This window comes from Ranitomeya imitator, chromosome 5 (assembly GCF_032444005.1).
Source record: "Ranitomeya imitator isolate aRanImi1 chromosome 5, aRanImi1.pri, whole genome shotgun sequence".
NCBI classification, from domain to species: Eukaryota; Metazoa; Chordata; class Amphibia; order Anura; family Dendrobatidae; genus Ranitomeya; species Ranitomeya imitator.
Genome location: NC_091286.1, coordinates 158803777 through 158819581, shown reverse-complemented (window position 1 = coordinate 158819581; position 15805 = coordinate 158803777). Strand labels below are relative to the sequence as shown.

Genomic DNA, 15805 nt, shown 5'->3' with positions numbered 1-15805 from the left:
AAGTTGTGTACCAGTTTGGAGTCCATGGCTGGCATCAAAAGTGCTGTATGCAACACTTTTTGATCAAGCTCTAGGGCAAATTTCAAATTGGAGACTGTAATTCCAAATAAAACTAGTCAGTGCTACAATTCTTTTTCCTCTGGAGTTTCTATACAATACACAAAGTAAAAATAAAAACACTTAATAGCTGGTTAAATAGAAGGAAGGTTTTATCCAAGAAATTTTGAATGCATAAAAAAATTCAACTAAGTTTACTGTATTATTATTATTATTATTATTTATTATTATAGCGCCATTTATTCCATGGCGCTTTACATGTGAGGAGGGGTATACATAATAAAACAAGTACAATAATCTTGAAAAATACAAGTCACAATGTATAGAAGCATATTATCAATTCAGCTGGATTGACATTTAAAAAAATAATTTACTAAACCTTTTCTTCAGCTTCTCGCTTAGTCCGCTCCTCCTCTTGATATCTCCGTTCTTCTTCTTGTCGCAAGCGTTCTTCAGCTTCCCGTTTGCGAATTTCCTCCAATTGTTGTTGACGCCTATTTTCTTCATCCTGTAACTGAATGACAATTTTATTTAATGAGGCTTTAATACATTTTATTATGGTCTGTTTAGCAAAAAGTAATTGTTACATTAAAGGGACTGTCCACCTTTGAGGACAATATATGTTTTGTTACTTAAATGCATACAAACGTTGATAATAATAATTTTTGCAATTGGGTTTTATTAAAAATATTGCACTATTTGCCACCGCTGAATTACACTTTCTATTGGTGACTGCAGAATGAGTTACCAGGGTTGGCCACATTATCTTTATTCTTACAGATGTGTTAAGGACATGATTTTGTGGCACTTATTATATAGGTATGACAGGTTCTCCTCCTGCTCTTGTTAATGCAGCTTTCCTCACTGACTGCTCAGATCTTATTCAATCAATATATATTTCACTGAAGAAAACTTACCCATGTTAAAGTGCAAGTGCAGTTCAATGCTATCTGGGGACCGTCCTGACACGCATTTCACTATGTTAAAGGGGCCATTTATGAATTAAGTATGGGATATGGGATTTCCTCTCCACGACCATCATTGAAAGATCTCCCTGGTAATGGGATGAATACCAATGTATACTTATGAATATTAATGCACACTTATTTTTGATATGTGACCGATTTGTAACATTAGTGTAATTTATGGGTTATAATGTACTCAATATACAGTGCCTTGTGAAAGTATTCAGCTCCCTGGAACTTTTCAACCTTTTCCCACATATCATGCTTCAAACAAAGATATCAAATGTAAATTTTTGGTGAAGAATCAACAACAATTGGAACACAATTGTGAAGTTGAACGAAATTTATTGGTTATTTTAAATTTTTGTGGAAATTCAAAAACTGAAAAGTGGGGCGTGCAATATTATTCGGCCCATTTAACTTAATACTTTGTTGCGCCACCTTTTTGCTGCGATTACAGCTGCAAGTCGCTTGGGGTATGTCTCTATCAGTTTTGTACATCGAGAGACTGAAATTCTTGCCCATTCTTCCTTGGCAAACAGCTCGAGCTCAGTGAGGATTGATGGAGATCATTTGTGAACAGCAGTTTTCCGCTCTTTCCACAGTTTCTCGATTGGATTGAGATCTGGACTTTGACTTGGCCATTCTAACACCTGGATACATTTATTTGTGAACCATTCCATTGTTTTGCTTTATGTTTGAGATCATTGTCTTGTTGGAAGACACATCTCCGTCCCAGTCACAGGTCTTTTGCGGACCCCAACAGGTTTTCTTCAAGAATGGTCCTGTATTTGGCTCCATCCATCTTCCCATCAATTCTAACCATCTTCCCTGTCCATGCTGAAGAAAAGCAGGCCCAAACCATGATGCTGCCACCACCATGTTTGACAGTGGGGATGGTGTGTTCAGGATGATGAGCTGTGTTGCCTTTACGCCAAACATATCATTTGGCATTGTTGCCAAAAAGTTCAATTTTGGTTTCATCTGACCAGAGCACCTTCGTCCACATGTTTGGTGTGTCTCCCAGGTGGCTTGTTACAAACTTTAAAATACACTTTTTATGGATATCTTTGAGAAATGGCTTTCTTCTTGCCACTCTTCCATAAAGGCCAGATTTGTGCAGTGTACGACTGATTGTTGTCCCATGGACAGACTGTCCCGCCTCAGCTGTAGATTTCTGCCGTTCATCTAGAGTGATCATGGGCCTCTTTGCAGTGGTATGATACTCATTCCATTTCAATATGATCGCTTGCACAGTGCTCCTTGGGATGTTTAAAGGTTTGGAAATAATTTTGTATCCAAATCCGGCTTTAAACTTCTCCACAACAGTATCATGGACCTGCCTGTTGTGTTCTTTGGTCTTCATGAGGCTCTCTGTGCTTCAAACAGAACCCTGAGACTATCACAGAGCAGGTGCATTTATACGGAGACTTGATTACACACAGGAGGATTATATTTATTATCATTAGGCAATAAGGCAACATTGGATCATTCAGAGATCCACAATGAACTTCTGGAGTGAGTTTGCTGCACTGAAAGTAAAGGGGCCGAATAATATTGCAAGCCCCACTTTTCAGTTTTTGAATTTCCACAAAACTTTAAAATAACCAATAAATTTCATTCAACTTCACAATTGTTTTCCACTTGTTGATTGTTCACCAAAAATTTAGATGAGGTATCTTTATGTTTAAAGCATGGTATGTGGGAAAAGGTTGAAAAGTTCCAGGGAGCAGAATACTTTCGCAAGGCACTGTATCAAAATGCAATGAGTGAACCCCCATTTAATAAGGACATGAGGGTTCACCTCAAAAGTGAAAACCAAACTGTTCAAATCAACTTTCTTCACAGAAAGTGTCACGCAATTACATATCCACTTCTATTCCCATATGGTGACAGTGGATGGACAATAAATTGGACAACTCCAATTGCCCTAAGTGTGCAACATCAAGGAATTGGTGACATTCATCTACCCTCCATTCCAGTGGATCAAGATCGACAAGGAAAAAAATCACCCTGTTGCAGTACTATGCATACAGGCTTGCCATTCGTGACGAGATCAATCCCTTTTTAAATGCTGGGAAGTTGACGCAACAATTTATCGTTGACAGTTACGTCAAAATTGAATCCGACAGGATCGAATATATAAAACAAAATCAAAGGAATTTGATCAAAATCAAAGGAATTACAACAAATGAGATCAGAGTGTCAAAAATTAAGCCAACCTCACTTTAAGCAAAGGAGCTTAGGGAGTTATCTGTCGTTATTTAAGACAAAGAAACAATGACTACCTGTTTTAATATAAACGCTGTGGATAATTTGTTCTAAGATATATGTGGAAAAAAAGACCATTTGGTGGAAAAGTTTTCATAGATGGTGTTGACTTTCGTCAAACCCTACCAATAGTGGAAGGTGGAAAAAGAGCCCAAATTGTACAGTCCACTATTAAAGGGAACCTGTCACCCCGAAAATCGCGGGTGAGGTAAGCCCACCGGCATCAGGGGCTTATCTACAGCATTTTGTAATGCTGTAGATATGCCCCCGATGTTACCTGTAAGAGGAGAAAAAGATGTTAGATTATACTCACCCAGGGGCGGTCCCGCTGCTGGTCCGGTCGGATGGGCATCTCTGGTCCGCTGCGGCGCCTCCCATCTTCATTCCAAGACGTCCTCTTCTGATCTTCAGCCACGGCTCCGGCGCAGGCGTACTATGTCTGCCCTATTGAGGACAGAATAAAGTACTGCAGTGCGCAGGCGCTGGAAAGGTCAGAGAGGCCCGGCGCCTGCGCATTGCAGTACTTTGCTCTGCTCTGCTTTGCTCTGCCCTCAACATCCCATCCGACCGGAACAGCAGCGGGACCGCCCCTGGGTGAGTATAATCTAACGTCTTTTTCTCCTCTTTCAGGTAACATCGGGGGCTTATCTACAGCATTACAGAATGCTGTAGATAAGCCCCTGATGCCGATGGGCTTACCTCACCTGCGATTTTCAGAGTGACAGGTTCCGTTTAAATACTCAAAATCCTGGAATCAGTTTTCACGGTTCCAGTTACAACAGAATATGAGAACGTCTCAGGACGAAGTTGATTACAACTCATGGTTACTGAAACTTGGCAATGGAGAGTTGTCAAATGTATATGGTCTACCAGAAGATACAATTCAAATCCCGAATTCTTTTTATTGAAGAGTGTGATTTAATTACAGCTATTTTTGACAACTCTGATTACTGATGCAACAGTAGAAGCAACTGCCAATAAAGCAATTCTTATGCCAATGAATGAGGACGTTCACGCCTTGAACGACAAAATTCTTAGTCAAGTTCAAGGTGAACACAACATATCGCTCCATCGACACAATTGTGGAAGAGGAGGGTGTGATTCTCACAGATTACCCTGTAGAGTTTCTTAACTCTTTGAATCCCACTGGGATGCCTCCTCATGAATTAAAGCTGAAACCAGGAGCTGTAATTATGCTCCTGCGTAATCTTAACAGAAAGTAATGGCACAAGGCTTTATGTGAAAAGCTTAAAAGCAAACATTATTTTTGCCGTTGCTTTAAAATGAAATGCAAAGGGTCAGACAGTTCTTACTCCAAGAATTGACCTGATTTCCAAAGATAAAAACTTGCCAGTCCAGATGCGACGGCGTCAGTTTCCTGTCATGTTGGCTTTTGCAATGACCATCAAGAAATCTCAGGGACAGTCCTTTGATAGTATAAGAATTAATTTGCCTCTCCTAGTGTTTTCACCTGGGCAATTATATGTGTCTTTCTCCAGGGGAAGGAAAGCCAACAAATAAGGGTCAAAATATTTGAGACAGAGAAGCAAGGTAAACTTATTCCTCAAGTTAACAAATGGTTTACTGTCAAACTGTGTGTACAAAGAAGTCTTTTATTAAGCTTTTGAACAATTGCAAGAGCCAAAAAACTTTGTACACAAAAGCAGGACTAACTCCTAGCCGTGGTCTACGGACCAAACATTGGGCATGGGCAGGGCCTTGGGGGCAGATCCCAAGTGCGCTCAACCATGTAAAATAGCTTACACTCCGGAACATTGAGGAATAGCGCTATCGAATAGCTCTACGCGTTCATTTCCTTTAGGAATAGGGCTATGGGATAGCTCTACCTGTTCACATTCTTCATGGATAACGCTATCAGATAGCTCTACCAGAACAGTATGAACTACAGAGCTTTTTAATACACAAGGTAGGAGTGGCAGGAGAGGTACACCAGGTATTTATGTTTGCTATTATTCTGCACATACGCCAGTCTGGTGCATGGGTACACCCTATTGCGAGGTCAGGCTGCTGCTTGGTTACACCCCACTGAGTGGTTCGTACTCACAGCGCACGCCCAAAGGGCCCGCAATCATTCGTCTAACACTAAAAAGTACAATGATGCCCTGTGCTGCTCAGCTCTATAGCACTGACATATTTACCAAGGAGGTTTTAAAAGATCTAAAGAATGACAATATCCCTTCTATATTAGTACTAAGGAGCAACAATCTCTGCACAATGTGACTTCTAATAATATCATCCTCAAATAATCACAAGATAGGTTACCAACTAATAAAACAATGGTCACACAAGGTTCCTCGGAATAAATATAGCAAAGCCCAATATCATGAATGTATAATCCAAGTCCTAGACTGAATGCCAGAAAATAAAGTGTAAAGCATGTAAAAATTAAGCTGAATACACTCAAATTAGTATTGCAAAATAAGCAGCAAATTAAAAGAGTGAAACAATAATCCCAAAAGACACTGAACCTGCATAAATGTTGGCTGCAATGAAATGCATGTTATATCTTAATCCACAGGAGATCATGTGTCATGGATACTTGTAGACTCCATGATGCTGCTATGCCAAAAATATATGGGCTGCACTAATAGACATTCAGATACAAAGACAATAGTAATAGCTGGGCATACTTTACCAGATGGTGTGCGCGTGGGAAATTCCAGGGCGTCACTCTGCCACGACACATGTTTCGCACTGCTTCTTTGGGATCACTGCACCCCTATATGTATTCATTGAGAAATGTAATTCGTAAAATGGGGTCACTTGCGGTGGGTTCTGCTGTTCTGGCACCTTGTGGGCTCTCCCAGTGGGTTATGGCACCTGAAAACCATAACTGTAAGATCTGGCGCTCCTTGCTTTCTGAGTTTTACACTGTGCCTAAAAAATATTTTCCGATTACATGTAGGGTATTGTCGCACTCAGGAAAAAATGGACCTCAGTTTGTTGTAAAAAAAAAAATTCCTATTAGCCCTTAGAAAATTAAAAACTTGGGGCTAAAAACATTTCAGTGGTAAAAATGTAATTTCTTGTTTCTTCACCACTCAATTATATAACATTCTGTGAGGCACATGTGGTGTCAAAATGATCACTGCACCCCTATATGAATTCTGCTGGTAAGTGGCTTACCAAAAAAATTGATAGCACATGTAGATGCTTGCAACAGCAAATATTGCAATATGGTAAAATCTCCAAAAACCTTTTGAAACGCAACAACTGGGAAGAGTTACAGAATATAAGATTTAACAAATTGCAGTACAAAACAGATTGTATCTTCAATTTCCCATTAAGCTACATTGGAAAAACAAAACAAAAGCCGAGAGTGGAAATCGGCAAGCATGTAAGGAATACTCTACATGATAGATTCCCCCTATATAGACATTTTTGTATGGCCCATGGAGAGAATATTTATGGGGCCTCCTGTTGTGCTATTGAAGATCATCAGTGAGAACGAGGTTTTGGAATAGGAAAAGATTAAAATAGAAACTCAGAGGACTTTCAGAATGTAATAAGTCAGTCCAAAAGCTTTCAATGAACAATTAAATTATAGCTGCTTTATATGATATGAAATAGCTTCTTGTCTTTATTAAAGCATATTATTTGGATTGACTTGCCATGGAGATAAACATATCATTAGTCATAATATTTCTGCACATCAGGAGGACTGTCTAATCTGAAAATTATTGTATAATACTCTATTTGGTTTTAATTAGCAATAATTGTCAGTATTCTTTAACCCTCCTTTAACCCTGTGATGACATAGTACTGTTTTATGATTGGCATGATGCACCCCTATCTTTTAGAACAATTACTTACCGTATTATTGATTGGCCATAATTTAATGATTAGAATTTAGGACATTTAGTTATAATGCATGAATGATTTCATATAAATTCCAGTTTGTTTGGATCTCTTATTCTTATGCACTACCGTATGTTGCTCCTATTTAAGATAACACTTAGAGGCTGTGGGCTACTTAGAATTTGTAAATATATTATATGCATTAATATATTGGTATCAGGGCCGAGACAAGAGGTAGGCCATGCGCCACCTGCTGCCTACCCGAGGGGAACGCACTTTAAAAAATGTCTGCAGCTGCCAAGCATCTTTCTCTGGCTGCAGATATTCAGCTGTCGCTCCCTGCCTGCACTCAATTGTATTCGCGTCTGTCTGATGAGAATACAATTGTGGTGTGCGCCGTCGGCACAGGAGCAATAGAGCTGTAATTTCTTCTGTCCGCCAAGATCTCCAGCAAGAAGCAGGTCACTTCCGGCCTGCGACTTGATGGAGACTGCACAAGCAGGGAGCGCTGGATGGCACGATGGAATGACATCAACACACCATCCGGTGTCCACTGCTGCACTTCACAGAAGAGCAGACTGCAGCCGGGATTAAGGGGATTGTAATTTTATTTTTTACAATTATTCTTACATTACTGTACAGGGGGAAGGGGGGATAAAATGAGGGGAGAGACTGTGCTGATAGGGGCGGGATAAAATGAAGGGCTGTGCAGGGAGGGATAAAATGAGGGGCTTTGAAAATGGGGAAATAAAATAAGAGGCTGTGCAGGTGGGGGGGATACAACGAGGGTCTGTGCAGATGAAGCTCTTGAAGCTCATCAAGAGAATGCCAAAAGTGTGCAAAGCAGTCATCAAAGCAAAAGGTAGCTACTTTGAAGAACCTAGAATATAAGACATAATTTCAGTTGTTTCACACTTTTTTGTTAAGTATATAATTCCACATGTGTTAATTCATAGTTTTGATGCCTTCAGTGTGAATGTACAATTTTCATAGTCATAAAAATACAGAAAAATCTTTAAATGAGAAGGTATGTCCAAACTTTTGGTCTGTACTGTATATAAAAAAACATTTTACATTTTTCATCTAACAGAGGGGGGTTTGATTTACTACAGTTACATCCATATATATTTGGACAGAGACAACATTTTTCTAATTTTGGTTATAGACATTACCACAATGAATTTTAAACAAAACAATTCAGATGCAGTTGAAGTTCAGACTTTCAGCTTTCATTTGAGGTTATACACATTAAAATTGGATAAAGGGTTTAGGAGTTTTAGCTCCTTAACATGTGCCCAGGGGTGTCGCTATCATGAGGCAAGTTGAGCCCTTTGCCTCAGGCGGCAGTCCACTCTGAAAGACAGGGGGTGGCAGAGCGGTGGTCAGAACAGTGGTGCCGACTCTCCATAATCCCTGACATTTGCTGACAGTGTCACTAGTGTGGTGCGTGCGCCCCTGCTCCCAATCCACAACCTAATGTCATCCCCAAACAGAGTTTCTCCAGACCGGAAGGTGACTGTAATGGTGCTGGCCGGCACTCACAGAGCAGTAGAGTAAGTAAACATGATCTCCCACCCACCCCGCGCTGCCTGCTGCAGGGCTCTGTCACTCACTGGGGGGTCTGCAGGGCTGTGTTGTGTGTCTGTGTGTGTGCAGAGTCTGCCTTTGAAGTCCTGTTATCTTATCTGAGCACTATATGGCCACTTCCCTCCACCCCCACTCCACCAAATTGTGTCTCTCATGGACTCAGTCATAGGTGATATTCTTCTTATTCCTGTGCAGTCCTTACAAGGAGATACAGACCCCCCGCAGGTCCCACCACACAAGACGTATATACAGCGCAGACCTGAGATACACGACGGATACAGCACAGAACTGAGATACATGATGGATACAGGGCAGCGCTGAGATACACGAAGGATACAGTGCACAGCTGAGTTACAGGACTATACAGTACAGAGTGAAGATACACGACGTATTCACCACAGCGCTGAGATACACGATGTATACACCATACACAATGCAGCACTGAGATACACGACGTATACACCGTGCACAACGCAGCGCTGAGCTACGCGACGGATACAACACAGAGCTAAGATACAGGAATATATAGTACAGAGCTGAGATACACGACATATACACCGTACAAAACGCAACGCTAAGATACACGATGTATACACCGAACACATCGCAGAGCTGAGATACACGATGGATACAGTGCAGAGCTAAGAATCACTATGTATACACCGAACAGCGCAGAGCTGAGATACACGACGGATACAGCACAGAGCTGAGATACACGATGTATATACCATACACAGCGCAGATCTGAGATACACGATGTATACTGTACACAGCTCAGTGCTGAGATACACGAGGTATACATAGAGCTGCAATCCAGAGCACAGACTCACTGCGAATTACAGCCTGTACGCTCACATCCAGGACCGAGGACTGTGGGGTCTTTGCGCTCTAGAAATGGGGCAACGCCGTGTTAGAAATACAAAAGCTTACTGATATTCTTCACCAATCTCTACTCGGCAGCTCAACCAACGGCTTGTGCCGATACAGGAGGCAGCATCCTACCATCAGGAGACCAGAGCAATGTGGGGCTGGCTGACCGCGCAGTTCACTACCCAAGCCAGGCCCCTTCTCTGTGCATGCACAGATCCCCACTCATTTCAATGGCAGCCAGCCACCTTCTCTGTAATAGGCGGTGGTGGAGAAAGGGCCACTGTCCATAGCCGGCCAGCCCACTTCACACACAGCATCTAGGTCACACCAGCAGAGAAAATGTCTTCTGTGAAGGGAACAAGGTGGGTGGCGGAGCCGCTGGGACCAGTCATCAAGAAAGAACGGCGCAGTTTGCGCCATTTTGCACAGAGAGCAGCAGTCCGGGTGGAGGCAGAACTTGGGCATTTCAGGAGGTTTTCTCCTCCATTCACATCCAAAGCTGCTTGGAACATGGGCGTACCCACCGTGGGTCGAGGGGGGCAGCCGCCCCCCCCCCCCTAGAAGCAGGGCTGTGCCGTGCACCTATCATGATGAGGCCTGGCCACCTGTTTTTCCTGCCGCCGGCCCTTTAAATCTTCAGGCACGGTGGCTATGTAGGTGCGCACATCAATGAGTCAGTGGCCCATGTGCCCTGCACAGAGGGGTTAAGAACGCCTGATGTTGAACATCAGGACGTTCTTCTTGGGCCCCATCTCCCGCCCCTTGCTGCAGCGTGCCGCTGAACGTATCAGGATCAGGTCTAAGGTATCAAGAGGAGCTCCTAGTACCCACACGCTCCTGAGGCAATTCCTACAGGTGCTGAGCTGGGGCTGATGTATATACAGTGGTTGGCTGTGGCTGGGCTGATGTATATACTATATACAGGGGTTGGGGGCTGGCTGGGCTGATTTACATACAGGTCACGTGCTGGGGGTTGGCTGTGGCTGGGCTGATGTATGTATGACGTATACACAGGGCTGGGGGCTGGCTGGGCTGGCTGTGGCTGGGCTGATGTATAAACAGGGGCTGGCTGGTCTGATGTATATACAGGTGTTGGGGGCTTAAGCTGATGTATATACAGGGGCTGGCTGTGGCTGGGCTGATGTATATACAGATGGTGCTGGGCTCAGTGGGCTGGGGCTGGTGATGATGTATATACAGGTGCTGGGCTCAGTGGGCTGGTGATGATGTATATACAGGTATAGGGCTCATTATACTGTATGGAGTATTATATGGGGCACATTATACTGCATGGAGCAATATATGGGGCTCATTCTGTATGGAGTAATATATGGGGCTCATTATACTGTATGGAGCACTATATGGTACCCAAAATACTGTGTGGAGCAATATATGGGGCTCATACTGTATGGAGCAATATATGGGGTATGTTATTCTGTATGGAGCGCTATGCGGTGCCCACAATACTGTATGGAGGACTATGTGGTGCCCATAATACTTTATGGAGAAATATATATGGGGCATGATATTCTGTATGGAGCACTATGCGGTGCCCAAAATACTGTATGGAGGACTATGCTGTGCTCATAATACTGTATGGAGCAATATTGGGGCTCATTATACTGTATGGAGCAATATATGGGGCTCATTATTCTGTATGGAGCACTATGTGGTGCCCAGAATACTGTATGGAGGACTATACTGTCTGATTTATGACCTATTGTAGAATGTACAATAGTTATCACTCATGTAATGTATGGGGGGACTGAATATGTGATGGAAGCCCTACAGGGGGGCTGTATATGTGTTTGGGGGGCACCGTTTTGAAGTTCGCCTCAGGCAGCAGTGTGGCTAGGTTCACCCCTGCATGTGCCACCATGTTTTTAAAGGGACCAAAAGTAGTTGGACAGATTCAATAATTTTAAATAAAATGTTCATTTTTAGTAATTGGTTTGAAACCCTTTGTTGGCAATGACTGCCTGAAGTCTTGAACTCATGGACATCACCAAACGCTGTGTTTCCTCCTTTTTGATGCTCTGCCAGGCCTTCACTGCGGTGGTTTTCAGTTGCTGTTTGTTTGTGGGCCTTTCTGTCTGAAGTTTAGTATTTAACAAGTGAAATGCATGCTCAATAGGGTTGAGATCAGGTGACTGTCTTGGCCATTCAAGAATATTCCACTTCTTTGCTTTAATAAACTCCTGGGTTGCTTTGGCTTTATGTTTTGGGTCATTGTCCATCTGTAGTATAAAACGACGACCAATCAGTTTTGTTGCTTCATTCGGTTGCTTCTGTCCTGTGTCACATCATCAATAAACACTAGCGACCCAGTGCCACTGGCAGCCATGCATGCCCAAGCCATTACACTGCCCCCGCCGTGTTTTACAGATGATGTGGTATTCTTTGGATCATGAGCTGTACCATGCCTTCGCCTTACTTTTCTCTTTCCATCATTCTGGTAGAGGTTGATCTTGGTTTCATCTGTCCAAAGAATGTTCTTCCAGAACTGTGCTGGCTTTTTTAGATGTTTTTTTTAGCAAAGTCCAGTCTAGGCTTTTTATTCTTGATGCTTATGAGTGGCTTGCACCGTGCAGTGAACCTTCTGTATTTACTTTCATGCAGTCTTCTCTTTATGGTAGATTTGGATATTGATACACCTACCTCCTGGAGAGTGTTGGTCACTTGGTCGGCTGTTGTGAAGGGGTTTCTCTTCACCATGGAGATTATTCTGCGATCATCCACCACTGTTGTCTTCCGTGGGCGCCCAGGTCTTTTTGCATTGATGAGTTCATCAGTGCTTTCTTTCTTTCTCAGGATGTACCAAACTGTAGATTTTGCCACTCCTAATATTGTAGCAATTTCTCGGTTGGGTTTTTTCTGTTTTCGCAGCTTAAGGATGGCTTGTTTCACCTGCATGGAGAGCTCCTTTGACCGCATGTTTACTTCACAGCAAAACCTTCCAAATGCAAGCACTACACCTCAAATCAACTCCAGGCCTTTTATCTGATTGAGAATGACATAAGGAAGGGATTGCCCACACCTGTCCATGAAATAGCCTTGGAGTCAATTGTCCAATTACTTTTGGTCCCTTTAAAAACAGGGTGGCACATGTTAAGGAGCTGAAACTCCTAAACCCTTCACCCAATGTGGATACCCTCAAATGAAAGCTGAAAGTCTGAACTTCAACTGCATCTGAATTGTTTTGTTTAAAATTCATTGTGGTAATGTCTATAACCAAAATTAGAAAAATGTTCTCTGTCCAAATATATACGGACCTAACTGTATTTACGGTGTTTTGATCACTGTGATAAGGTGTATAACAGTGATCAAAAGGAACCAATAGGATAAGCTTCCTACCGGCCAACAGATCTCAGCAGGCGCACTCCGCCCACCATTTTTTGTTTTCCAGGAGGATTAATCCAGCTCGGGGGACGGACCAGGAGGAATCTGGGATGGCTCAGGTACTGTGGGATCTCGAGGGGCATGATTTCTCTCTCCTTTGACATGTATATCATGTCAGAAGAGAGAAATCACTGCAACAGCGGGCATCACTTGAATGAGCACTGGAAAATTCGGCCCTGATCATGTTCTCCGGAGTCTCGGGTATGCGATCCCGGAGATTTTCTGACTAGCTACAGCCTTATTCCAGTTTGCCACTTTAAAACAGCGATGAGTGAATAAGTACCCTTAGTGTCCGCTGTTTTAATGCATATCGGCGGTTGTTAAGGAGTTATAAAAGCAAACATGCCAATCCAGCCCTCCACAAGGAAATACTTTAGTGAAAGCATAGAAGCCGGTAAAGTTGGAGAATATGTGAATATAGTTAGAACGGCACCCAACCGCAGAATGGCCAAACTACTAACTCACGGCTCTTTTGACAGGTTCGCAATTCCTCAATTTTAGGGTGTAGGGTGCACATGGGTGGAAAATAATCAGCAGACCTACACCCATAGGTAGTGGAAATTAATTTAAGTAAGGAGAAAGCTGGGAGAATGGCAGTCCCCTTTAAAGAGCACCCATTTGCCAACTTTGTCTTTCTCCTCTGGGGGGTAGCTCCAAAAAAAAGAGCCAAATTGATTTTGGTTAATTCACCATTTATCATACCCGTATGTTCACCATTAAATAATAGCATTAATAATAGTTTGATATCAGGAAGTGACATGTCATGTGATAAAGGAGCTGAGGTAGTTAGAAGTTTTGGACCGGGGACTTTGATTGTAAAGGCTGACATTGGACAGCATTGAGACTACTTGCAATCCATCTGGATGGGTTTTCAGTTTGGTGGGTTCTATCTGGAAAAAGGTTTACCAATGGGTTGTTCTCGGTCATGTTTTTAGTTTAAAGCATTTTCTTCACTTATTGAATGTGTTATAGCAGTTCAATGTATGAAGGGTGGGTTAGTGCATTATCTGGACAATCTTTTTGTTAGGCCTAGGGATTTAGACTGTGTGTAAAGGTACCTTCACACATAACGATATCGTTAACGATATCGTTGCTTTTTGTGACGTAGCAACGATATCGTTAAGGAAATCGTTCTGTGTGACAGCGACCAACGATCAGGCCCCTGCTGGGAGATCGTTGGTCGCTGAGGAAAGTCCAGAACTTTATTTCGTCGCTGGACTCCCTGCAGACATCGCTGGATCGGCGTGTGTGACACCGATCCAGCGAGGTCTTCACTGGTAACCAGGGTAAACATCGGGTTACTAAGCGCAGGGCCGCGCCTAGTAACCCGATGTTTACCCTGGTTACCAGCGTAAAAGTAAAAAAAACAAACACTACATACTTACCTACCGCTTTCTGTCCCCAGCGCTCAGCTTCTCTGCACTCCTGCACTGGCTGTGAGCGTCGGTCAGCCGGAAAGCAGAGCGGTGACGTCACCGCTCTGTTTTCCGGCCGCTGTGCTCACAGCCAGTGCAGGAGGAGTGCAGAGAAGCTGAGCGCCGGGGACAGACAGAGGTAGGTAAGTATGTAGTGTTTTTTTGACTTTTACGCTGGTAACCAGGGTAAACATCGGGTTACTAAGCGCGGCTCTGCGCTTAGTAACCCGATGTTTACCCTGGTTACCCGGGGACTTCGGGATCGTTGGTCGCTGGAGAGCTGTCTGTGTGACAGCTCTCCAGCGACCAAACAGCGATCGACATCGTTCTCGGTATCGCTGCAGCGTCGCTGAGTGTGAAGGTACCTTAAGGAGCTGTTGAGTACTTTGGAGATAACGTGGTGTGATTTTGGAATACTGTTGGTTAAAGAAAAAAACAATCCTTCCATGTCGTTGTATTGAATATTTAGGAACAGTAATAGACACGGCTAGTAATGAATTTTGTCTGCAGTTGATAAAAATAAAAAAATGCACAGCCCTGTTATTTGCAGAAAGAATAATGTAACTGTTAATCCCTTAAGGACCAAGCCACTTTCCAGGTATTAATTACCGTAATTAAGGCCTTAATTTTGAAATCTGATCACTGTCATTTTATGTGGTCATAACTCTGGAACGCTTCAACGGATCCCACTAATTCTGAGACTTTTTTCGTGACATATTGTACTTTATTATAGTGGTACAATTTTCTTCAAAATTTCTTGTGTTTATTTGTGAAAAAAAATGTAAATTTGGTACAAATGTAGAAAATCTCACAATTTTAAACTTTTAATTTTTATGCCGCTAAATCAGAGCGTTATGTCACACAAAATAGTTAATAAATAACATTCCCTAAATGTCTACTTTACATCAGCATAATGTTGATACATAATTTTCTTTTGTTATGAAGTTATAAGGGTTAAAAGTTTACCAGCGATTTCTAATTTTTCCAACCTAATTTACAAAACCATTTTTTTAAGGGACCACCTCACATTTGAAGTGACTTTGGGGGCCTATATTACAGAAAATACCCAAAGGTGACACCATTCTAAAAACTGGACCCCTCAAGGTGTTCAAAACCACATTCAAGAAGTTTATTAACCCTTCAGGTGCTTCACAAAAATTGAAGAAATGTGGAAGGAAAAATTGAACATTTAACTTTTTTTCACCAAGATTTTACTTTGGACACAATTTTTTTTTTTTTTCAAGGGTATCAAGAGCGAACGAACCACAATATTTGTTGTGCAATTTCTCCTGAGTACGCCAATAGTCCATGTATGGAGGAAGACAATTGTTTGGGCACACTTCAGGGCTCGGAAGGGAAGAAGCACAGTTTCATGTTTTGAATGCAAAATTGGCTGGAATCGAGTGCGGACAACATGTCAAG

At 42.4% G+C, this 15805-nt stretch overlaps 1 protein-coding gene across 19 annotated transcripts in view; it reads right to left on the bottom strand.

Annotated features, from left to right (window-relative positions):
• Nucleotides 1-15805, bottom strand: part of AFDN (afadin, adherens junction formation factor) — a 447314-nt gene that overhangs the window by 64197 nt on the left and 367312 nt on the right. For 15 of the 19 annotated variants that reach the window (XM_069769255.1, XM_069769252.1, XM_069769245.1 and 12 more), the window contains one exon: nt 437-571. In XM_069769255.1, the coding sequence (XP_069625356.1) occupies nt 437-571 (135 nt within the window). The remainder of the gene's footprint in view (nt 1-436; nt 572-15805) is intronic. The other 4 variants (XM_069769247.1, XM_069769254.1, XM_069769263.1 and 1 more) reach the window with 1 other exon arrangement.